This window comes from Phyllostomus hastatus, unplaced genomic scaffold, assembly GCF_019186645.2.
Source record: "Phyllostomus hastatus isolate PE091 unplaced genomic scaffold, TTU_PhHast_1.1 phas_scaffold_1066, whole genome shotgun sequence".
Classification (NCBI taxonomy): Eukaryota; Metazoa; Chordata; class Mammalia; order Chiroptera; family Phyllostomidae; genus Phyllostomus; species Phyllostomus hastatus.
In genome coordinates, this window is record NW_025334004.1 from 1,894,625 (window position 1) to 1,918,358 (window position 23,734).

Consider the following 23,734-nt stretch of genomic DNA (forward strand, 5'->3'; position numbering starts at 1 on the left):
ATGGCTTTACAAAGCCCATGACTCACTTCCAACTTCTTTGCGAACACGGCATAGCTTTAACAACACTCATCTTGTTTTGCCCGTCTCTGCCCCCTCCACACACACCTCTTCTTCCCACTCTACTCTCCTGCTTCTTTTATATAAATGACTATGAATCCATTCAGAAACAAAACACTTCTGGAAGTATCATACTAGTCCCACCTTTTGTTAAACATATGTTTTGTGTAGCTACAGTCTTTGTGCTATTGTTTACATTTACACGACAGTTTTGGAGGGAGAACATTTCTCTGCTCTTACAAACAAAATTATACCTAGAGAGTTCCAACAGGCCGTGCACATACCGAACTTCCCAGGAAACAAATTTTGAGGAGATGCCGAGGAAAGCAGTTGTTATAGAAGATGGGGAGAGGAGAGAAGTGGTGTCAGAAGGCTGTGTGCGAGGAAGTCGGGACAGGCTGTCAGGGAAGGGGTGGCCACCAGTGCCAGCTCAACAATTCAGATTAGGATTCAAAGTGCCACAGATGTGATCACATAATAAGCTGGTGAGCAGACTGCTGCCTGCAGCATGTGCTTATTTATTTAGTACATTGTCTTGTGTTCTCCAAGCATGGAAGGTTCAAGTCGGAGGGTCTGGATACCAGCAGCCAGTCTGGTTCCCAGGGATGGGTAGCAGTACCTATGGTAGAGATGGCAGAAAGAGCAGCAGACCAGTGTTGGAACTGGTTGCTAGGATACCATGGAGACCCTCCATTTCTAGGCAGACAGGGGAAAAATTGTTTCCATATGCCTTGTAACCTGCAGACAGCAACAACAGAAACATCGTCTGCCTTCTTCAACCGTTCCCCATTAGGAATCCAAACCCAACTCTTTAGTGAAATAACGACTAGCATGAGCTTGGAAATGTGGCCCCACAGAGCAAGGAAACTGGTCCTTTATATTCTCAGGCAGTCTCTGGAGCTATTCTCCTTAAGGGCTTGTCAGTATTCTCATTCTAAGCCCCCTTCACAGGGCACACACCACTCGACTGTGCTTCCAAATATCCTCATAGGGTTTTAGCAACCTGTTCTCATACATTTTTTTTAGAAAAGCTTCCACAACTTCCAATTCACTGCGAGGACTGTAAAGGCAAATTAACAAGAAGCTTAAATGGGAACGTGTATTAGAATAAGGTTAAGCTGGAATTTAACTCTTCCACAAAAACAAGAAAGTGAATTTTAAAAATCAACTTCAGGTTCAGTTCCCATGTCCCATTTGCCTAGGTATGTGAGGAATCTGCAATGCTAGCCTGTGGCACAAAATTAGATTATTTTCAATGGGAACAGTTTGAAGTGAGTGGAAAAGGGGCTTGTTTTCTATTAAGAGTGGAACTGGGGTTCTTTAAGAGCTTAAATCATCTGCTGACTGGTTATATTTAATACCCTTACCTAGCTGGAAGAGTAATGTTTATTATCGAGACTGTGCTGGTGGCAGGTGGATGATTGGACTGACATTCCAAGATACAGAGCTTTACTAATGGGTAATAATTAGTCCTCTGGTAAAACACACACCCACACAATTCTTGATTATTCTAAACATGGGCAGAAATGCCTTCTTATCCACTTTGTAAAATAGAAACTAAGGTTCTGATTCTCTCTGGCCTAAACCTGCTTTTCCCCAATTCCCACTGTGGTGTTCTGGTACAGCCACTAGTTGCTGTTACTCCCCAGAGGTGCCCTCTGGTTCTTCACGCTGTGGGGCCCTTGGCTGATGGCCCTCTCTGTCCCCACCCCATCTAATCTCATCACCACTAAATCGTGGCCATCCTCCAAATATGCATTTACTTTAAATATCTCCATTTACACAAGTTTCTGATATCATAAAATTAAATGAGCTGAATTATATTTGCTGTCTTAAGTATTTCCTCTGTGATATGCCTTACTCCGCTTTCTAGAATATTTATTTGTGCAGTATTGTTAACCCTTTGTTAACTCCTTGATGGCACTATTTATTTATATCTCACCTCTAATGCCTGATGGTAGCTTGTACATGGCACACAAAAATATTGAACTGGGCTGTAGGGTGCACTTGAAATTCAATCAATGCCTTTGAAGAAATCTATGCTTTAATATTATGCCACCTATTATGATACTAAAATGCTAGACTTCTCTCAACTTCCTACAAAATTTAACATGCAGCCTGTAGGAGGATTCCATTTCTCTTGAGATACACTAGCGTCAAGGTTTAAAAGCTCAGATAAGATCCTGTTAAAATGAATGCCTCCTTAAAAATAAGAAAATATTTCTTTTTATCCTCCACTCTTCCACAGCACTTCACAATCAAAAAGTAAAGTATAACAAAACGTCATTGTTCTCTGAAATGCATCTACCTCTGGAGTGAAAAGCAACAGCTTAACAAGAATACAAAGACACTAACAACTTCTAAAAAGAACTAAAGTCTATAGAGCCCAACTGAAGACACATGGAACCCCATGATGGCAAAAACAAAAAGGATTTCAGAACATTTACCACAGGTAAAGAGCTGAGACTATAATAGCAGATGTTGAATGTGCTAACCTATTACAGACGTTTTTGTCATTTTAAGGATTTATTTACTCAATTTATTTCAAAATATATAGACTAATAGCTTTATATTCTCAAGTAGTTATTTGGTAGCAGTGGAATACAGATTCCAATTTGCTGTATCAGTTCTTTGCTTCACATTCATAACAGAAAATGTACATAAGAGCTGTTTCTAAACAGGTGGTAAAGAGACAAACAGTAAATGCGCACCCCCTCACAGGAGCAAGAGGAGAGCCCTGGCTGTCTGCTGGGACCCGACCGAGTCTTCCCTCCAATTTCCACTTTAATGGGGAAAATTTCAAACCCAAAGTAGGTAAGTTAGTTTTCAATTTACATTATTTTTAAATGATCAAAAATCACTAAAAACAGAAGTGTCAAAAATTAATCTCAGAAGGCAACCTCAGTAAGCAAAAAGAAAACAAACATTTTCATTCATCAGATAGTTGAGCAGAACAGTTAACTATGTCTAATGGAAAGAAAATAGAAAACTAACATGAAAAATCAATTTTGTACTATTTACATGGTTTCATTTTAACTTGAATTCACGATAGCCTGTGTGTAAGTTTAAGAAAGACAACTAAATTTAAGTTTCACAAAAAATGAAACATAAAGACGAACACTTGTTGACAGTAAATCTATATAATCAAACTATCATGAAATATATCAAATTTCAAACACATATTCTTCACTTTGGCAAGTTTTCCTAATTCTTTGTGGAGCTACCTTGTACAATCATTCCAATGACGTAACGATAATCATTTTGCATACAATATATTTCTCTTTCTCTTGAGAGGTACACTGTATCCCTTAAGCCAATTTTATTCTAGTTTTCTTTATGTAAGTGTGAAAAAAGAACAGATGTTTTTCCAAAATTGTTTAAGCTTGGAAGACATGCTATCATTTTCTTCAAAGTAATGCTCAGAATCACCAGAACCGTCGTGGTGATACCTTAGTAGCTAACTTCTTCAAAGCACAAGTTAGTTATTAAATAAATATCAGAACGCACAGCACTGATGAATAGGTAAAATGTTTATTATGACAGAATTATTTGCCACACTCATTTCATTTCCCACCACGGGCTTTAAAAAAAATCTAGTTGTTCTTCACATGAAGCACTAACAAACTTCTAAAACTTCAGCTCATCCCTTACTGCCTAGATTCCTTTCGATCTTAGTCATCAGCTTAGCTAACTTGATCATGCTTCATTATAAAACCTATTAAAAATGGTCTTTTTTTATAAAAGTGGAGTTTGCTCTGTCTTACTCCAAAGTCCTGAAAATACTCAAAGGAGATCCTATAGAATGCTTAAAGGTGAAGGGAACTAACTGTCTTTGAGTTGCTTTTTCATTATGTGAACCTTGGTCCAGGAGAGATGGCCATGGGCCTGGTTGGCTGAAACGAGCCAGCCCATGAGGACTGCAAATTAATCTACCAGAGAAAGCTGAGGTAGACACAGACCATTCAGATTTCCAAGGCAGATCTAAGTCTACTGAGCTATTAGGGCAACTTGGTGTAATTGGAATGTCAGAAATGTTTATTCTTACTGTTTCTTCACCACCCTCTCTCAGAATAAAAACTCATAATGCCAAACTTGATAACAGCACATGCTCAATGGGAACCAAAAGTATGGGTACAACTCTAAGTTTTCAAAAGTATAATAATACATACTCTCAAGCTTCCCCAAATACAGTAAATACAAGTGAAAATTATTAAGTATTTACTCCTTCTCCTCTTATTAGTTCCTTGTGTTTATGAAGTAAAGAGTTCCAAGGGACCGTGTATTATTATGTAACACCTCATCCAGCCAATGTGATGTAGTTAAGAATAGAGTGTCAAAATCCTTCATTTTATCAATTATGTCATTATCTATTAATTGAAAATACCATTTATTCAGGTGCTCATTGTATATTAACTTCAAGTTCTTGTCACTTTACACTCCATAAGAACTCTGAGTTAAGTGGTGTATAGCAAGTTTCATTCAATTTTCCCACCCAAGTGGTGAAGCCCACTGACACCAGAACTACATGGTTCTCTGAAATGCTAGATCAGTACCAGAGTGGTTGCATCAGAATCCAGGAATAAGGCAAACTGTGTGTACACTGACGATACAGGTAGGGTACTTCTGTGTACTTGATCCTAGAAACATGCAACCTCTTGGAAGAAGGAGGTGCCCCATTAGCCACAGCATGCAAATTCCTTGAGGAAAAGAAGCAATATTCTCCCTCAGATGTTACAAAAAGATTTTTAAGAAATCAACAGATTAGGCTTCCATTTGTGGACTGCAAATGTCATCCAATTCAGGAAATCAAAAAATCGTCCCTTTTACATGCGCATTTGCTTATTTTTTGACACTTGGATGATGACAGATCATCAGGTTTGAAGGGTACTGGCTTGAACTGCCAGCATGTACAGAAGCCAGGGAGAGCCACGAAAGCATGGAAAGTAAGGGTGATAGCAGACGCATTTCATTTCAAGTCTGAAGAGCCTGCATTTAGGATTTTACGGCCCGGCAGCTTTGCCAAGGCATTTGGGAGATGGGGCTTTTTATTCCGCTTCTCACACTCACTCACATACACACAACCGGACACATACCTGGGGAGCATTCAAACTCTCTGTACGAGAGGTGGCATATATGAATGTATATGTATATATTTTTTAAAATAGCTTGGCATCCGACAAAGACACTAAGGCAACGTAGGTGCAGTGAGTCTGGCTCTAGAAACGTGCACAACCCCGCAAGTTGCGCCCGTTAAAATGAAACATTTCTGAAGGATGAGGACAGACATGGCAAGCGGGAGGGCGGGGGCTGACAGACAATACAGAGACCCGCAGCTCCCCACCGACAGGGAGCCACATGGCCCCGGAGCGCAACCCCTGCTTACTGTGGGCTCTTGGGGTAGAAGGGCAGGGTCACATGGCTGAGATCCTGGATGTCAAAGGCTGTGGGCTCAGCGGAGATCGCCTGCCGCTTGGTGCGCGGCTCTCCCTGCAAGGTGCTCGCGCTCTGCTTCTGCGCCTGCTGGGTGGCTGGCCGGATCACCGAGCGGTACTTGTCCAGCTCATTCTGCAGCTTCTGGATCAGTTCGTCCTTCTGATCCAACTCCAGCTCCAGCTCGTCGATGAGAGCATCCCGCTGCCTCAGCTCCTCGATCTTCTCCTGGAGCGCATACTGTAAATCCCGCAGGGTGCCCATGCTCCTCCGGGCTGCCGGGGGTTCCTTCCAGATGCTGCTCCACGTCTTGGGGCTTCCTCCCCTCTCTGATCAACTTTCCCCAAAGTCGCCGCTGCCTCTGGAGTGCAAAAGCTTCCTACTTGAGACCAAAGCCAGCCCTGGCTTCTGAGCATGCCCAGTCCGAGGGCTCCAGCCACCCAGAGTTTCAGTGCAGATTTCACTTCTTGGGGCTGATGGAGAGGCTGAGTGTGCGGAGGAGCAAAACCGCAGGTCCAACCCAGGATCAAACCTGAGACGAGGTGGGCGCCACAGGGAAGAGGGAGGGGGTCGAAGAGCTGGGGGCGTGGTGACAGGGGAGCAGGAGAAGCGAACGCGGATGACGCTCCCAGGCAGCGGTTGGTCTGCCTGGGTCACTTGCGCTGGGCGCCAGAGGAAGCCAGCGGTGCGTGTGGGGAGCCTGATAACCCCCGCTGGGGCTACGCTGGAGGATGTGGAGGCGGAGCGAGGCGGGAGCGCCACTTTGGGGGTGGGGGTGAATGAGAAAGGACAGCTAGGACCCGCGCAAACTGGGGAGATGTCAGCTGGCTCCAGAGCAGACCAATCTTGAGGACGGCAGACTACAATCCTGGCCACGAGGGCAGAGCGCGCTCTGCATCTTAAAAGCTCTGAGTTCTGGAGGTATATTGACCCCCAGCCTCACCAAGAAAAGCTCCCGAGCCTGTGTCTGAACTCTCTTTTTTCCAAAGCCACCTTTCCCACCAGGAGCGCAGCACACAGGTGGCTAACGCTTAAAGAAACTTGCCCCTCAGGAGATAAGAGCCACTCTATGCCTGGGAGGGATCCCCGTAACACACAGGTGCCTTTAGGGAAGGGACGGGGAAGGGGGTCTTCGGACTTTCCCCCTCGAAGCCTGGTCACTCTGCTTTGCCTGCTCCTGCTCAATGTTGCCCTTTCTACCTCTCCCAAACTCAGGTTAATGAACTCTTTTCAGGGTAAAATCCAGATGGGTTTGGGCCCTGGGGCCACTCCGCTTCTCTGCTATCCTCTCACCTGAACTAGCGTCTACAGAATTGTTTGTGGATGAGAAAAATCATTGCTGAGCTCTAAAGAGATCATCCTAAAATTGAACCATACCTTTAAAAATATTACTTCATTGACAACCAAGCTGTCATGTCTGGACCCTCCCACTCAAATAGCAAGACACAAACTTTGAAAATGAGGTAAGATCATAAAGAGAAGGGAGCTATTCCACCACCCCTGCCTACTCAGTATTTCCTAAACTGATGACATTTAAGTAACATCCTTTCTGTTTAAGGTTAATTCTGCCATCACTGGAACACATATTTAGAATATCCAAATATTTACTTAATACCTAAATTTCTAATATTTGTCTAAATCTTCTCCAACTCACCCAATTTTATAGTGTCTTTATTAGCAGCCCTCTAATTACTATTGTTAGGCACTGAATGATAAAAAACTTCAATGCTCTATTTGGCCATTCCTTAACAATAAAACAAAGTAAATAGCTAATAGTTTAAAATTGAATTCATAATCCAGAACTATTCACTGGAATCTAAATTTAGCCAAGGATACATATATTAGTCTCAAAAAGAAAGAAAAAGAAACTTGCTTTCTTTTACTGTTGAATATACAATTTTTTCTATCTATGCTAAGAAAAGAGGAAGGAAGGAAGGGAGAAAGGAAGGAAGGAAGGAGCTAGCAAACAGCATGTGAGCAAGCTCTCTAATTTAAGGTGATTTAAAGAGGTGTAAATGGCAAAGGATATACAATCCTAAACATTCTTCCATACAGATTATGATCCAATTTTCTTAGTACAGATGACATAAGACACTTAATTTTTCTGTTCTCCAACATGGATGTGCAATATATAAAACAGATAACTGCCAAAGCATTTTCATTTCTAATGCACAAAACATACATAACTTACAAATACCGACAGCTGGAAATAATACTTCTGAACTATTGTTGTCTTAATTAAAACTAAACCAAGCAGAAGTACTATAGCGTTGCATAACTGACACTATTCTAAAAGAGCTTCTGTGATATTTTCCTCCAGGCAAAGGGCCAAATTTTTATCTTTCTAACCTATGGGAATTCTTTAATTCCGTGGGAAAATGTTTAAAACTAAATGACTCTTTCCTATCACTCTATTATAGGGGTCCACGAGGCCAAAGTTTAGGTCTAAAAATATATCAGGAGCAACGTAGAAAGAATATCACTAGTTAACTGCTAAGCAGGATTATATTTTAAGGTTCATTTTAGGTTTCAATGGGGTTACTTGAAGCTTTTGAGCAGCACACAGTAGAGAAGAATCTTCTTCATTTGCAGAAAGCCTGTCTACACATACAAATGAAAATAGGAATGAAAGCATTTTTTTCTCCCCAAAATCACACTTCAACTAAAAAAATTCAGGTGTTTTTGAGAAGTGAGTGCATTTTTTACACTAAGTTATGTCATTTTTTCACTACTTAAGCTATCATATCTACATGTAACCATAAGGTATATCCATGTGACATTCTCATCTTAAATGGAAGTCTTGTGATACAAAATATATTTCATGATGAATCTCATATTGAAAGTCAGGAAACTGTTGTAATAAATGCAGAGAAAGCAAACAGTCGAGAAGAAATGACTATTACAATTGGCTTCAACCTTAAAAGATGTTCAAAGTATAAGAACATACTTGATTATATTAGCCTATACTATGAAAAAATAATTTTCCCTTAAATACTTAATAATTACATATCCAAAATCCAGAATTCTAGGATTTCTGGATTGCCTAGGAATTCTAGACTATTCTGTCCTTGAAGTCAAAATAAATATTTTAACTACGTTTTTCAATCATGTTCTCAACTGGTTGTTTAAATCTCAAGGGACCTGGTTTTCCATCTTGACTTTTTGCATGGTTGTAATATTTTCTTAGACATCTTTTGCATCATACTTGGCAAATGCTAGGAATCAATTTTATGTGAAAAATCAAAGTCCTGCAGTTCAATTTCAACAGACAAATTTTACTATGTGTTTCACAGTAAACTTAATTAGCTAAATTTTAAGACCAAAGATCAGGCACAAGTCTCACTTCTGTTCATTTAGAAGTGGCTGCCCCAAATCTAGAAAACCACGGAGTGGAGTGACATGTACTGACTGAGCTCTCCCACTGTCCATCTGGATGAAGTCTCAATGATAGATACTAAAACAGAGAACAATGCAGTTTTGAAAGAGCCGAGCTCACACTCTAGAATTCCATAGTCAACTCTCAACCTACTTCTCAGCGGTCTCTCTTTGTCGTAACTGTAACAGAAGCAAAGTTCTACCAGTAGCCAGGCCAACCTGTGGCATGTTGATGGTCTTCAATTTTGCACCCGACCCTCGTGAATGAGAGTAAGTGTTGTATGCCTTCATTAATAAAAATCTCAGAATCATTTAATAAAGTATTCAGTAATGCAACTATATCATAATACTAGGTATCAAAAAAGCCTCTAGAATGTATAATCATTCATTAAAATTACAATTTGTCTGAAAGAACTGTGATCATTTTGTCATCCAGTTGTTGCTGCCACTGATGCAACATTTCATAGAACAGTGCTAAGTTTGGGATTTTCTTCTCCCATTTCATGCACATACCTTGAATTGCAAGAAACAAACTAACAACAACAACAAAAAAACATAGCTAAGCTTTTAAGGTGATGGAAGCTACCCCTCAGAGAAAATCCGTAGCAGTAACAAGTACCCCTAAGAATACAGATATGAAAGTTACTGTTACTGATACACATACTGATTTGCTCTAAATTGCTAATCCTAGTCAAGATCACAATAAAAATAACTAACTTCCTTGAACTCTTAATCCATGGCAAGCACTGTTCATGTAACCCTCCTAGTTGGACATCATTGTTACTTCCATTTACATTTGAGAAAACAGAGGCACAAAATCACCTACCTAATAAATGGCAAAACTTGGATTCAAATCCAGACTATTTGATGCAGAGCTCAATCCCTTACCCCCAGCCCTCACTGCCTTGTACAGGAATTCCAGCCATTGTTCCTGTCTTGGTTCTGGACCCAGAGAGGTAAGAGTGTCCTTAACATTAACCAGCCTGACTGTGGGGCTGGGGAAGTGGAAAAACGAGAAATTTGGAAAATCTTGCAAGAGCAAGAGAAAGAATTTTTTTAAAGTTTCTTTTCCTAAAACAGTCTTCACTCCAGTACCATTTCATCAGGGTTTAGGATGACCATCTGTACCCATTTGTCTGAAGTTGTCCTGGTTTTAATACTAAAATCATTTGGGACTGTCCCGGTTTTAAATCTGAAGTCATAGGTACTCCATAGTTCTGGACAAACCAGAATGGTTTGTCACCTTAATTAATTCAGGATTGCTGAGCCTCTCTAGCATAAATATTTTCAAATTTTGCTTTCAAAGTTACTGATAGGAAAGTAAAGCCAAGGAATATATGTAACAAAAATATCTATTCTTTTAGGCACATTACAATCCATTTACGCATTTGTTTGTGTAAATATATTTTAGGAAAGCAATCATCCTATTCAAAAGCCTAATAATACACCTCAGGAATTGTCTTTGGATTGCAAAGGAAAGTGAATCAAACAATAGAATTTTAATTACACTTTGATGAGTCAGACAAGGATTCAAGGCTCTCTTTTGGTTCATTGTAATAAAAACCAGGAATTTACACACATTGGCTTCCTCCAGACTAAACACAGTGTTTCGAGCACCTATGTGTTTAACTCTTACAGAATTATAATATTCTTATGACTGCGTTTTGTAGATAGATTCAGCCATCAGGAATGCATATTAAAGTAAATATAAGTAAAAATTCTAATGGTTGGGCTGTTTTGAAGCTGTACTACTGAGCATGATATATTCTGTATGGAAAGGAAAAAAACATAAACCATTAATGATGAAAAACTTACTGCAGAGACTTGGAAAGTAATAGTGCATTGTACCATAATTGCTAATGTGCTTAGAGTTTAATACCAAATTAGTGTCATGCCTAATATTAGTGGAAATGAATTCTTATCATCCACAGCTTCAAATGATGGCAAGTTATTGTTGGGCCTCAGCCTAAACTGGTGCTCAAAAAATTCCGTGCACTAGCTAACAAAAAGAACATGTCTTTGTGCTGTTATAGAGCCTCCTGCTCCAAGAGACCAGAAGAAATAAAAGATTTCTAAGAAGAAAAATATTGGGTTTTCTGTATTTTTTTCACCAAAGGAAAATTTTTCAATGCATAAAATAGAATTTGAAATGTTATTTTTACAAAATATTATTTTACTGCATTTTAAGCTCAGTGAATACATACATGAGTGTGAACATCATTATATCTCTGAATCTCATTAATAAATTATAGTTTGTCAGTTCCATTTCAGTGAATCTTGTGGTATATTAAAGCACATTATTTCCTAAGTTAATGCATCAGTATTTTCCACAAAATATTCAAAAACATTTGCAAAAGTAATTTTGCTTTTGAAAATGGATTTGATAGTGTGTGGCTTATAGAAGAATAGCTCTGGAGTCAATTATCTTTTGTTGCTGCTTTTATATTAAATATCTTTTAAGAGATGATATAACTTACCATTCTCCCCTACATGTTGTGTAATCAAAATTGAAAGTGAAAAATAAAACTACATTTTGCTAGTGAACTTACTAAAATTAGAAAGGTGGGAAAGAACTGAGGACACAAGAAAACAACAAAATGGAATATTGAGTGCACTGCATTTTCATCAGTAAATAAAATGAATGAATTGGGCAAGAGAAGTATGGCAAGACATTTACACTGTGCGAATGGCAGAGGTTTGGAGGAAAGGGGAAGCTGCATGCAAAAAAGCTAAGTAGGGAAACACACAGAGATCTTCATGTTCATTAAGTTAATGGACAAGTAAATATCACCTAAGTTCAAACTGAGTTAACTCTTGATATTGGGACTTTTATAGAATAATCATGAGATGGAAATCCAGAAGTCCATTTCTAACAATAGCCAAATGAAGCAATAGGATGGTAAAACAAATGGATATCATTCTAGGGCCAAGATATGGTACCTGATGCTTATGAAAGCGTTACCTTTGGAGCAGCGGTAGAGCCTCAGGCTGGGCCCCACAAGCTGCATATACTTGCTATGCCTTTAAAGCCAGCTGTTAAATTATCAGTCACCTTTGCCCAATACACACTTTTAGGAAATTTTCAAAATTTCTTCCTTGTCCAGATTGGATTTTTTCAAACTCATACTTCAAAGTACAGGCATTTATCTCATAGTTAAGAATACTTTAAATATTAGTGGCTCACGTTTAAACTTAAAAGACATATATACAAACACCTATGTACTAAACAAGTTGCCAAAACCAGCAATATATCAAGTATCATGTGGTTTTAATGCCCCATGTAAATAAAAATAAAATATGAGGGACTTTCACACTTGTTTGGTATTAGATAGAATATTTAGTGTCTGTCTTGAGTCACTGCACTATGTAAGAATGTTTGTTCTCAAAGATCAGCGTTAATTTAAGAAGTTATGGAAAATTCATCTAATTTTTTCCATGGATGATAGTACATCCAAAGTCTTAACCATGTAGCTTCCTTAGAAAAGTATCTGAGTTAATACAAATTTTAAGTGGAAAAAAAATGACAGATTTTAAAAACATTTATTTGTGGAATATTAAAAGCAATTGCTGCTGTTAGGAACATAGAGAACTTAGTAAAAATCACTTATTTTCACTTTGCAATTTCCACTGCTCAGACCATCTATCAGTACAGGGCAAATTACATTCTCTTGGCAGTTGCAGAGCTGAAACTTAGCAAATGTCACAGCATTTCCACATGCACTCCACTATTTAATTTACTTCATGCTACTCTCACAGGCACTCCCAAACACAGCATTAAAGGACCAATAGCAACATTTGCCATGGTTTGATATCCTACCCCTTCCCACCTCCTGGGGAAAAAAAAAGCAAAGGTGCCCTTACTCTTTAGTCAGGACTGATATTACAAAATTGTGAGCCAGGATGGACCACAGAGATTATGTGGTTCAACATCCTAACCTTTAAGGAAACCAAAGACCAAGGTAGAGGGGAGTTTAGAACCCAAATCTCCTAATGCTCAGGACAGTGTTCTTAAAGCTACATTATTCTTTCACTTGGTATTTCATTATTTCTGATTTGGTTCACATGCAAATCCAGCCTCATATCTCTTAGTGATTAATAGTTGTCAAAGCCAATTCAGAACACTTTAATTTGCAGCAGAGAACAAAACATATGAAAAAGTCTTTGAAATGCCCGATTAGTCCTATTATGCCTTGCCTTATGCCTGTGGACGGAAAAGTAAAGGGAACTTTTGTTGCTACTATGGGATCTACATGCACGGTGTGGGTGCATGTGCTTCCATCAGCCTTCTTTTATGTCAGAGTGAACGCGGGCTCACGAGATGGGTGGGCCCCAAGTCTTTCGTACTACACCTTATTGACGAAGATCTGAGTGGGGAAACAGAGGAAACCATCTTGCTCACTTTTTCCTCTCTTTAGATAGAGCAGCTCAAGTTGCTTCACATTACAGGGTTTTAAAAGCCCTTAAAATATGAAAGACAATTGTTACCAAAACAAGAAAAATTTGTCTCCAGCTTATAGTGATCAAAAGGTAACACCCTAAATCTCACATAGAACTCTTTCAGAATTCAAATGGTGATGCTTGCTTGATTCCTTAGAATCATGTAATTTATCTTTGACCATTTGACTATTTTGAGATATAAAAACTTTATGCTAAAAGGGAACTATATACTTAATATTTTCCAGTGGAGTACTCTACAAAATCTGCAAAAGACTAAAAAACAGCAAAGATGTATTTCAAAATGCATTAGCAAAGCCTTTAGATTTTTACCACATTAATATTTTCTTTAAATAATTTTATATTTTAATATTCTAAGTTTATGTTCCTTTAATCTCTAATATGTGTACCTACCAAGCAAATTATCAATTTGAATATATTACATACTTTTCACATTCTGGAATCATGAAATATCCAACTGTGAGAAATAAAAAAAATGGATGAAGACAAATAACCAAGGAAAAAAAGCATATGGTTATGCCTGGTACAACAGCCAAACTCAGTGGTCAAAGAACAGCTTTGCCAGCAACCCCATAACTCTAAATGAGAGCTCTCAGCCAAAGTGTACACTACAATACAATGTTTCATCAAAGTGTGAACTGCAAAACACCAGTTTCTTAAAATGCTGATCAGTGTAACACAAGAGGGTTCCTTGGTCAAAAGTATTTGGCAGACAATGAGAAAAGTTTAATAAAACAGATCTCTTTCTGCATCATTTCTCAGAACTTTTTATTTTCCAATATGTATTATGAATCTCTAAAATACCTAGTAAATATTTACAGTTGATTTAAACAACTAGACTTTCATCTCATACTTCGAGTTGAAACTAAGTACTTATGACTCTCAATCATTTACAAACCATTACAAACTACAAGCACCTACCCCACTTGCGAAATTCCTTATCAGTATTTACATGCACAATAATATCAGGGACAGGAACACACAGTACTAGTCTCACCAAAGTACTGCCAACCACTAGTATCTCTCCTTCAAAACCATGATTTACCTAGCCTGTGACCACAGCCAACGACATGTCAGAAAACCAGGAGCACGGGACAAATGTGGTGCTTAGAGGAAGGGCTCACATCACCGTGTGATTCATCATTATATTTCCTCCCTGGGTCATGTGATTGTTGCTCAGGTTAAAAAAATATTCAAAGGAAAATTACAATGGGACTGAAACCAGGAAACTGACTTTTTTAGTCCTTTAAAATCTTCAGGCCCCAAGCAACTTTAACACTTCAGTGCTTTTCCACTGGTGATTCTCTTTCTGTCCATAAACCCCTCCCCTAACCCCTTGCACTACACTCAAATCCCTAGCCCATCACTTAACCCATCGCCATCCTTTCATCTTTCCAGTCATCACCTCAGTGAACTCATTCTCCAGTTCTCCCCTCAAATACCACTTCTTCGGATAATCCTTCTGAATCATACCCATGGTATTTTCCCTTAAGACAATACTTATTGTGATTTATAATTATATATCATTGGCAAGAATATCTTATTACATAGCTCGTATGCATTAGATGGTAAACTCCAAGAAACCAAGAAACTATGTCAATTTTGCCCACCAACACCTAGAAAAAGTAGGCCCTCCCTATAATTGGTTAAGTTCATTGAATGAATGAGAGTAGGACTAAATGAATTCAAGAAATACTTAATATCTCAACACACTATTCATAAACAGGCAGAAAAATTGTCCCTTTCTCACTCTTCCCCAACACAAGATCCAACCCACAGGCTGAACTAAATATCCTTTGATGCCATATGGAGATGGGCTTCAGGACTGCACCCTGCACTTGTGTGTCACTCAGAAAGGCATGCATCACAAGTCCTAACGGCTTCAGTATGATTACCGTGAAGGGGCTGCTACCCTACATCCCAGGTCTCCGTGAGGAAGTCTGCAAGTCACATGTTTCACTAGGTTTTAAATAGCACTGATTTTCTGGGAAATATTTGTGCTGTTTCCCTTGGGCAAGTTGTTCAAATGTGGATCTAACCCCTTGAAGTAATTGTGTTAGGTAAAACTTTTGAAACTAAAATATTGCAACAAAATTAGTCTGGTATCTGTGTTAGATACAGGTTACAAGTCTATACAGGTAATGAATTTCTCTGCAACTTTTGATACAAAGGGTGACATAGAAAATATGGTGATTTTTCTGAAAATGGATGTTTTAGCTCCCTGTAACTCTGCATGTTCTTTCGATATGTAATCAATCACATATATCGTGGGCTTAATTTAAAAATGTGTGTTTGTGTTCTACCGAAAACAACAACAACATAGACAGCACTCTCTGAAAAACACGGCTGCCTGTTTAAGACCAATGGAGACTGTTTTCAATCTGTTACCTAGACATATTTCTAGGAAATAATATTTCTTGATACTCATCCACCTTTTCAGGTTACATGTAGACAATCCACTCTTTTAAAGAACTTTTAACTTGCCATAACCTCAGAATCTTTCTTACTTCTAGCCTTATAATAATTGTCTGTGGAGTTCACTGCTCTCTCGTAACACTGGCAGCATCTAATAGAAACAGAAGTTCTGCACTTTCTTGCATTTCTTCACACACTCTAGCTACTCCTTCAAAAAGCTGAGTGTTCTTGTTGGAGGTGGCCTGTTTTTAACAATCCTTCTTAATAGATTTTTAAAAAATGATTCATGTCATTGCATGTCATTTTGAAAGAAAATGCTTTTTTAAAAGGTACTCAGAGGGTATACCAATAATTGTTAACCAGTACATACCTGTTTCCTACCTGATCACTTCATTTACCATAGCTTTGGAAGTTCAGATTAAAACTTTCAAAAAGCAAATTTATCTCCAAAAGTACTTTTCACACAATTATTTAATCCCTAAAGTAGATATCCTTTTCTCTTCTCCTGTTCTTTCTTTTGTCTTTCTATAGAATATCAGAATACGCCCCTTAAACAAAACCATAAGCTTAATACTACAGTTAAATGAGCACAAAGTGCTAACCTTTGGGAGTTAGCCATAATCTAAATGTTAAACATTTGTACAATGAAATCAAAGACAGAGGTGTATAATTTGCTAATGCAAAAAAGGAATATTTCTTGGATATGCATTTCCTATAATTTCAAAAGGTCAGCTAGAAGGTTTCTAAATTCTTCAAATTCACTGCACTTGAATACAAATTTTGTGATAAAGGTAACTTTTATGAAACTTACAAAAACCTGAGCCAAAACTTTTCCTATGAAAAAAATAAAAGGAAACCCCTCTTATGGAAGAGAGTCAAATTTGGAGATAAAGATTCAGATCCCTGCACACATCTACCCAACAAATCTCTGTAAATGAACTTTTATGCTGTAATAATATAATTCTGCTTCTGGGTCTAAATGGAAATCTGAATTTCTGATATGCAGCTGCCTCAAAGTTTTGGATCTTTAATAAAACCTAAATGTTAATAGCTACTTGAATGTAAAAACTCTCTTGACGTGGCATCATTCATCTCTAGTGGTTCTTATTTTTATCTTTTCCTCTTAACAAAAAGTAGTCTCGTGTTGCAGTTATCAATGTACATAATCCTCTTAGAAGCAGTTTTTCCTAAGAGGAAAAATATATATGATTAATAGTAATTTAGCTTTATTCAAGAAAAATATCTCATTGAAATGTATATAGTTTTCTATACATAGAAAACACATTCCTTATTTTTTCAGTTAAAATATTTTTAGAAAATGCTAATTGAGATTTAAAATTGTCATTCTTAAGTACAAGTTTAAAAAATATTATAGGATTATGAAATTTACACTTCTCCTTTACATCACTTATTTTATCTTAAATACACATCCGTAAGTAGTCAACAGTTTTAGCAAATAGTACATTCTTCAAATTTGTCTCTCGGCTACTAATTTCTCAGGGCTGAATACAGAACTGAAGGTCCAATGGCACCCTCTGCTGTTCAAGTGCTCTCTTCCGTATTGAGCAAAGCACTGTATGTTTGACACATTCATATAAAAGTAACAGGTAAATTATACTGGCTTCCTTTTGACACTAATCAGCAGATCCTCAAAATATTAAACTATTGATTAGTATTTCTTTAGTAACACGAATGGAAACTTGACATTTATATAGGTATTAGGACTAAATTATGTAGAAAAAATGGCTTAGCAAGATACTTGAAACACGATAGTATCCGTTAACTTACTGATAATAAATGACACTGTTGATAACCTTTTGAAGACTATCTTAACAAGGAAGAAATCAAGTCATTCAAGCCAGCAATTAGCATACTCTTCTAATAGTATATAAAGTTTACCCATTTATTTCAAGTTAGAAATTAAAATACACATTAATGTTTCTCTAAAACTGTATTTTGAAGTTTGAAAAAATTAGTTGGGAGATCCTCCCATTACTGTCAACACTTAAAATACTACTATATATCATGGCAGAGTGAGAAGATCCCTTTGTATTTCTCCTTAAATTTATAAATGGTTGGACAACTATAATCCAACCAAGTTACCTCTGCTCAACACACAAACACAGCTGAGAGATCCATGCACTGGTAAGTCTGAACGTGGGAGTACTGGAACAAGTAAGGGAGGTGGGATGGGGGAAGGACGGGACCGGTTTGGCACCCACCACCATCCCATCTAATGCAGCAGCAATGAGTCAGGCAGGCTGCAGGCCTCAAACTAGGGCCTGGCAGAGGGTAAGACTAGGAGAGGCAGCATCTATGGTGGGGGTTAAAAGCAGCAGCAGCAGTGTCTTACTGGAGAAGCCAGCATCTTCCCCCACCCGCATTGCTGCAGAGCCTGGCAGCAGGAGCCTAGAAGCTGTCAAGCAGTTCAGAGTCGCTTCAGAGGCCAAGTAACAAGGAGGCAGCCCTGAGGACTCATGAGCCAGGCTCCCCCCACCCGCAGTGGAGGTGCCCCAGACCGAGGCAACTTGGGCATGGTGGGAACACCCACCACCCTGGTGGGTACTAGGCAATCTCTATGCCTAAAGCAACACCCCCCACACTGTGACTATGGAGACACTAGCAGCACAGTAAGAAAAAACAAAAACTTGTGTTATATCACCATCTAATGGAAAACAAAAGAAAGACCTCTAATTATCAATCTGCTAAATGATTAAGACTAAAATAGTATCGAAACAAAAAAAATGAATTCACTATCTCGAATGTAAAGATAGTGAACTACCTCTGCCTCAAAATAGGCAGAGAAACAATCATGAACCATGAATAAATAAAGGAACACTGTTACATAGAAAGAAAATGAAAAGTCTCCAGAAACAAAACTCAAAGTCACGGAAGACTGATTTTAGTAGCAGAGAATTCAAGATTTCAGTTACAAAGAAACACAGTGAGGTACAGGAAAACTCAGGAAGACAATGCAATGAGCTCAGGAATAAAATTATTGGAGAGCTTTCCCCAGGAGATTGAAATTATTAAAAAAAGAAAGAAACAGAAATTCTGGAACTGAAGAACTCACTTAATAAGATGAGGAATGCAGGGGTGTACAACTTTTTAGTGTCTCTGGGCCACACTGGAAGAAGAGTTGTCTTAGGCCACACATCAAATACACTGTGGCATGTAATCACACACAAAAAAATCTCATAATGTTTTAAGTAAATTTACGATTTTGTGTTGGGTTGCATTCATAGCCATCCTGGGACGCATGGGCCACAGGTTGGACACCCCTGCAAGAATACTGGAAATACAGCAGACCAAATAGAAGACAGAATTAGCAAGCTCAAAGAAAGAAATCTAGAAACAGTGAGGTAGAAGAAGAGGGAGACCTAAAAAGTAAATGAAAGAACTCTATAAGAACAATCTTGCTCCATAAGAAAGAGGGGGAAAAAGGACAATGGGCATCCCTGGAAGAGAAAAGAGGGAGAGCAGAATGGAGAACCTATTCAAAAAAATAACTGATGAGGATTTCTGAAACCTATAGGAAAAGTTTGACAATCACATACAAGAAACTAACAGAACACGTAATGCTCTGGACTCAAAAAGACCTTCTCCAAAACACACAATATTAAAACAGTCAGAAGTTAACCATCAGGAAAGAATTCTTAAGACAGCCAGAGAAAAGAAGACAGTAGCATACAAAAGAAATCCCATCAGCTTATCAGCGGATTTCTCAGGAGAAACCCTACAAGCCAGGAAAGAATGGAATAATATACTCAAAATATCCACAAACTGAAACCATCAGCCAAGAATAACATATCTATCAAAATTACCCTAAAAATATGAAGGAAAAACAAAGGCTTTTCCAGAGAGACAGACATGGAGAGACTTTACCTTAACATCTGCATTATGAGAAATCTTTGAAGGAGCTCTTCTACCCGAAACAAAAAGTCAAAAGGAAGTCACTGTACATAACTGTACACTGACAGACAGAAAGAAGCATAAAATTGAAAGTCAATTTTAAGAAGGGTATTAAACACTTAATTATAACATAAAAGTTAAAGGGCAAGATAATTAACCAACCTAAAGGGAGAAATTGACAAGTATACGATAACGGTACCTCTAATGTGCAACTCACTTCAAGGAGTAGATCATCCAGACAGGAAGTCAATGAGGAAATATTGGCCTTAAATGACCCATTAGCTGAGATGAATGTTATAGATAAATTTTATAGAACTTTCCACCCCCAAATGACAAACTACACAGTCTTCTCAAGGGCACATGGAATATTCTCAAGGACAGATATATGTTGACATATAAAACAAGTCTCAATAAATTTAAGAAGACTAAAATCATACCAAACATCCCCTCTAACCACAATGATATGAAACTGGAAGTCAACAAGAAGAAAGCTGAAAAAATCACAACTCTATGAAGATTAAGCATGCTATTAAACAACTTTTGGGTCAGAGAACAAGCAAAAGAAGAAGTAATAAAAAAAAAGAAGTCAAAATATATAGAGAGACAAATGAAGATGAAAACACAACATACCAAAGTGTGGAGGATGTAGTAAACGCAGCACTACAGGGAATTTTATAGCAATACTGCTCTAACTCAAGAAACAAGAAAAAATCTGAAACAAGCTAACACTACACCTTAAGAAACTAGAAAAAGAACAAACAAAGCCCAAAGTCAAGAGAATAAAAGAAATACTAAAAATCAGAATGAAAATAAGTAAAATACAGAATAAATGACAACAAAAAAAAAAATGAAACAAAGAGCCAGTTCCTTGAAAATACAAACAAAATTGAAAAACCTCTAGATAGACTTACACACACACTCACTAATAAAAGAGAAGAGAAGACTCAAATAAGGAAGTTACAATGGATACTTCAGGAATACAAAAAATTATACAGGAATATTAGAAAGGCTATATACCACCAAATTTGGCAACCTAGAAGAAATAGACAAATTCTTAGATGAATACAACCTTCCTAGATAGAATAATGAAGAACTGGAAGACCTAAATAAACTGATCACTATTTAGAAAATTTAAACAATAATCAAAAACCTCACAAAAAGAAAAGTCCAGGACCAGATGGCTTCACTGGTGAATTCTACCAACCATTCATACTTAATACCTACCTTTCTCAAAGTCTTCAAAAAAATTTGAAGAGGAATGAATGCTTTCTAACTCATTTTACAAAGCCAACATTACCCTGGTACCAAAACCAGGCAAGGATGCCATATACACTCACACACACACACATACACACACACACACACACACACACAAATTACAGGTCAATATTTCCAATGAACATAGATGCAAAAATTCTCAACAAAATACTATTAAATCAAGTGCAACAATACATTGAAAGGATCATACACCACGATCAAATGGGATTTATTCCAGGATGCCAAGATGGTTCAACTTCTGAAAATCAATTAATGTGATATACAACATTAATAAAATAAAAGATAAAAATCATACAGTCATATGAATATATGCAGAAAAAGCATATGATAAGATCAACATCCATTTATGATTAAACTCTCAATAAAATTGGTTCAGAAATAAAGCACCTCAATATAAAATAAAGGCCATATATGACAAGCCCTCAACTAACATTATACTCCGTGGTAAAAAACTGAAAGCTTTCTTCTAAGATGTGGAACAAGATAAGATAAAGATTCTAAAAGACAACATAGGAAATCATATCCATTAACTTAGAATAGATAAAGATGTCTTAAACAAGACACAAAAAGCACTCACCAAAACAGAAAAAATTTCATGAAATTAAGCACATTAAAATTAGGAAATTATTTTGATCAAAATGCACTAAGGTAGTTACATGTCATTGCACATTTGTCAAAACTCATAGAATGTACAGCACCAATAGTGAAGCCTCCTGTAATTTGCGGACTTTGGGTGATAGTGGTGTGTCCATGGAGGCTCGTAAGCTGTGACAAATGCCCACTCCAGCGCAGGATTTTGATAGCAGCGGAGGCTATGTATATGTGAGGTCAGGGATTTATAGGAAATCTCTGTACTTTGCACTGAGTTTTCCTGTGAAACTAAAACTTCTCTAAAACATAAAGTCTAGTTTTTATAAAAACACACTATTAAGAGAGTCAAAAGGCAAACTACAGAATAGAAACAGAGATTTGTAATATATACTTAATAAACAAACATATAATCAAATTATATCTGGAATTCCTAAAATTCAGAAGACAGACAATCCCATATTGGGTATTGTAAACAATCCCAGACATGGGTAAAACGACTGAAAACTTCAAGTATTGTGACAAAAGAGCATATTCAAATAGCTAATAAATATATGTAAAGTTGTTCAATTTCATTCATTAACAGCAAAATATAAATCAAATATAATGAGATAACACTACACACCTACCCAAATGGCTAACTTTTCAAAATCACAACAAAAATGTTAGTGAGTTTGTGAAACAATATCAATTTTAGACATCACTAGTGGAAGTATAAATCGGTATAGCCACTGGGTAAAACTGGCCATTTCTACCTAAACCGAACATATGAATACCCCATTCTCTAGAAACTCCAATCGTAGGGATCTTCTCAGGCAAAATACATACATATCATCACGAAATGATGTGTGCAAGAATATCTGTAGAAATGTTACTTATAATATACCAAAACTGGCAACAATGCAAATGCCCATCAACATTAGAATAGATAGATTCTGCGTTCAGACAATGGAATATAATAGAAGACAATAAAGTAAGTAAATATTCCTACAAACAACAGCAATAAAACACATGAACAATATCCAGCACAATAAACCAGACATAAAGATACATATTATATGGCTTCATTTTGATAAAGATCAAAATGAACAAAACAAATAATGGCAAAGATAATGAAAGGTTACTTTGGGGGCAGAGAGCAGGCAGTGGCACAGAGAGGACTTGTGAAGTTCCGGGGAAGCCCTGTTCCCCCATCTGAGCGGTGGTTATGCTAGTGTGTGTTCAGACAGCTCACTGCACTGCAAACTCATGGCTCACGCACTTTCTAACATGTGTGTTGTAACATTTAAAAAGCTAAAACAAAAGCCTTTAGTTTGTTAAGATCAACAATGGGCAAAAATTACTGTGTATTATTTTACATATCTACAAAGATATGTAAAAGTGCAAAGAATGTCTTAGATCAGTGATGTCAACCCTTTGCATCTCATGGCACATATAAACTAATTACTAAAATTTGGTGGCACAAAAAACATGTATTTTTGCTAATCTGACCAAAAAAGGCATAATTTTGATACATTCACACGGAACAGCTATTGTTGTATTCGCTATTTTAATTTTTTTGACTGTCTAAAGGAAAAGAGATCAGTGCCCCCAACTAAAGAGTCAGGTATTGCAAGTTTTAAAAATTCTTGTGGCACACGGGATGAAAATCACTGTCTTTGATGATCGAAGGCTCCAAATACATTCCACTATCAAATCTTTATATTTTACAATTAATTGTTAGATTTCTGAGCAAAAAAATAGATTAGATATACACTCTATCTACCCTGAAAATGACAGGTACAGCATTATTTAGGTACATTGACATCAAACCATGACGCTTCTGTGTGTGAGTGTGTGTGTGTGTACACACACGTGTGAACACATACATATATGCCCATATACATTTAATACACTCTAGTTTACAAATACTCTTGATTCAACATAAAACTAACATTTCAATAAAAGATTTACTGTGTGTATTACTTAGGTGTAATTTTCATGCATATCTATCTATACCTACCTATCTATTGGGTCTGGCAGAAGACAGACCTGCTTGAGTGTGGTTGGTAGGGGAATAATACAGGTGTAATAATTTAGAGTTTTAATTTAAACATCTCACCTAAAATGTCATATGGTGTGCTTGAGTGTGATATTATGTTACAGAATTACATGCTTATGATTTTGCAATAAAAGATTTTATAATAAAAAGGGGCATTATTTGTGCCAGACCATTCACATACAT

At 37.4% G+C, this 23,734-nt stretch overlaps 1 protein-coding gene across 2 annotated transcripts in view; it reads right to left on the reverse strand.

The window, feature by feature from the left end:
* PRKG1 (protein kinase cGMP-dependent 1) overlaps positions 1–23,734 on the reverse strand; it is a 1,179,828-nt gene that overhangs the window by 1,096,561 nt on the left and 59,533 nt on the right. The window contains exon 1 of one of the 2 annotated variants that reach the window (XM_045853739.1): positions 5,441–6,144. The exons of the other annotated variant lie outside the window; for it this stretch is intronic. Within the exon in view, the coding sequence (XP_045709695.1) occupies positions 5,441–5,751 (311 nt within the window). The 5' untranslated portion in view covers positions 5,752–6,144. Of the gene's footprint in view, positions 1–5,440; positions 6,145–23,734 lie in introns of those variants that run through there. 2 annotated transcript variants of the gene reach the window in all.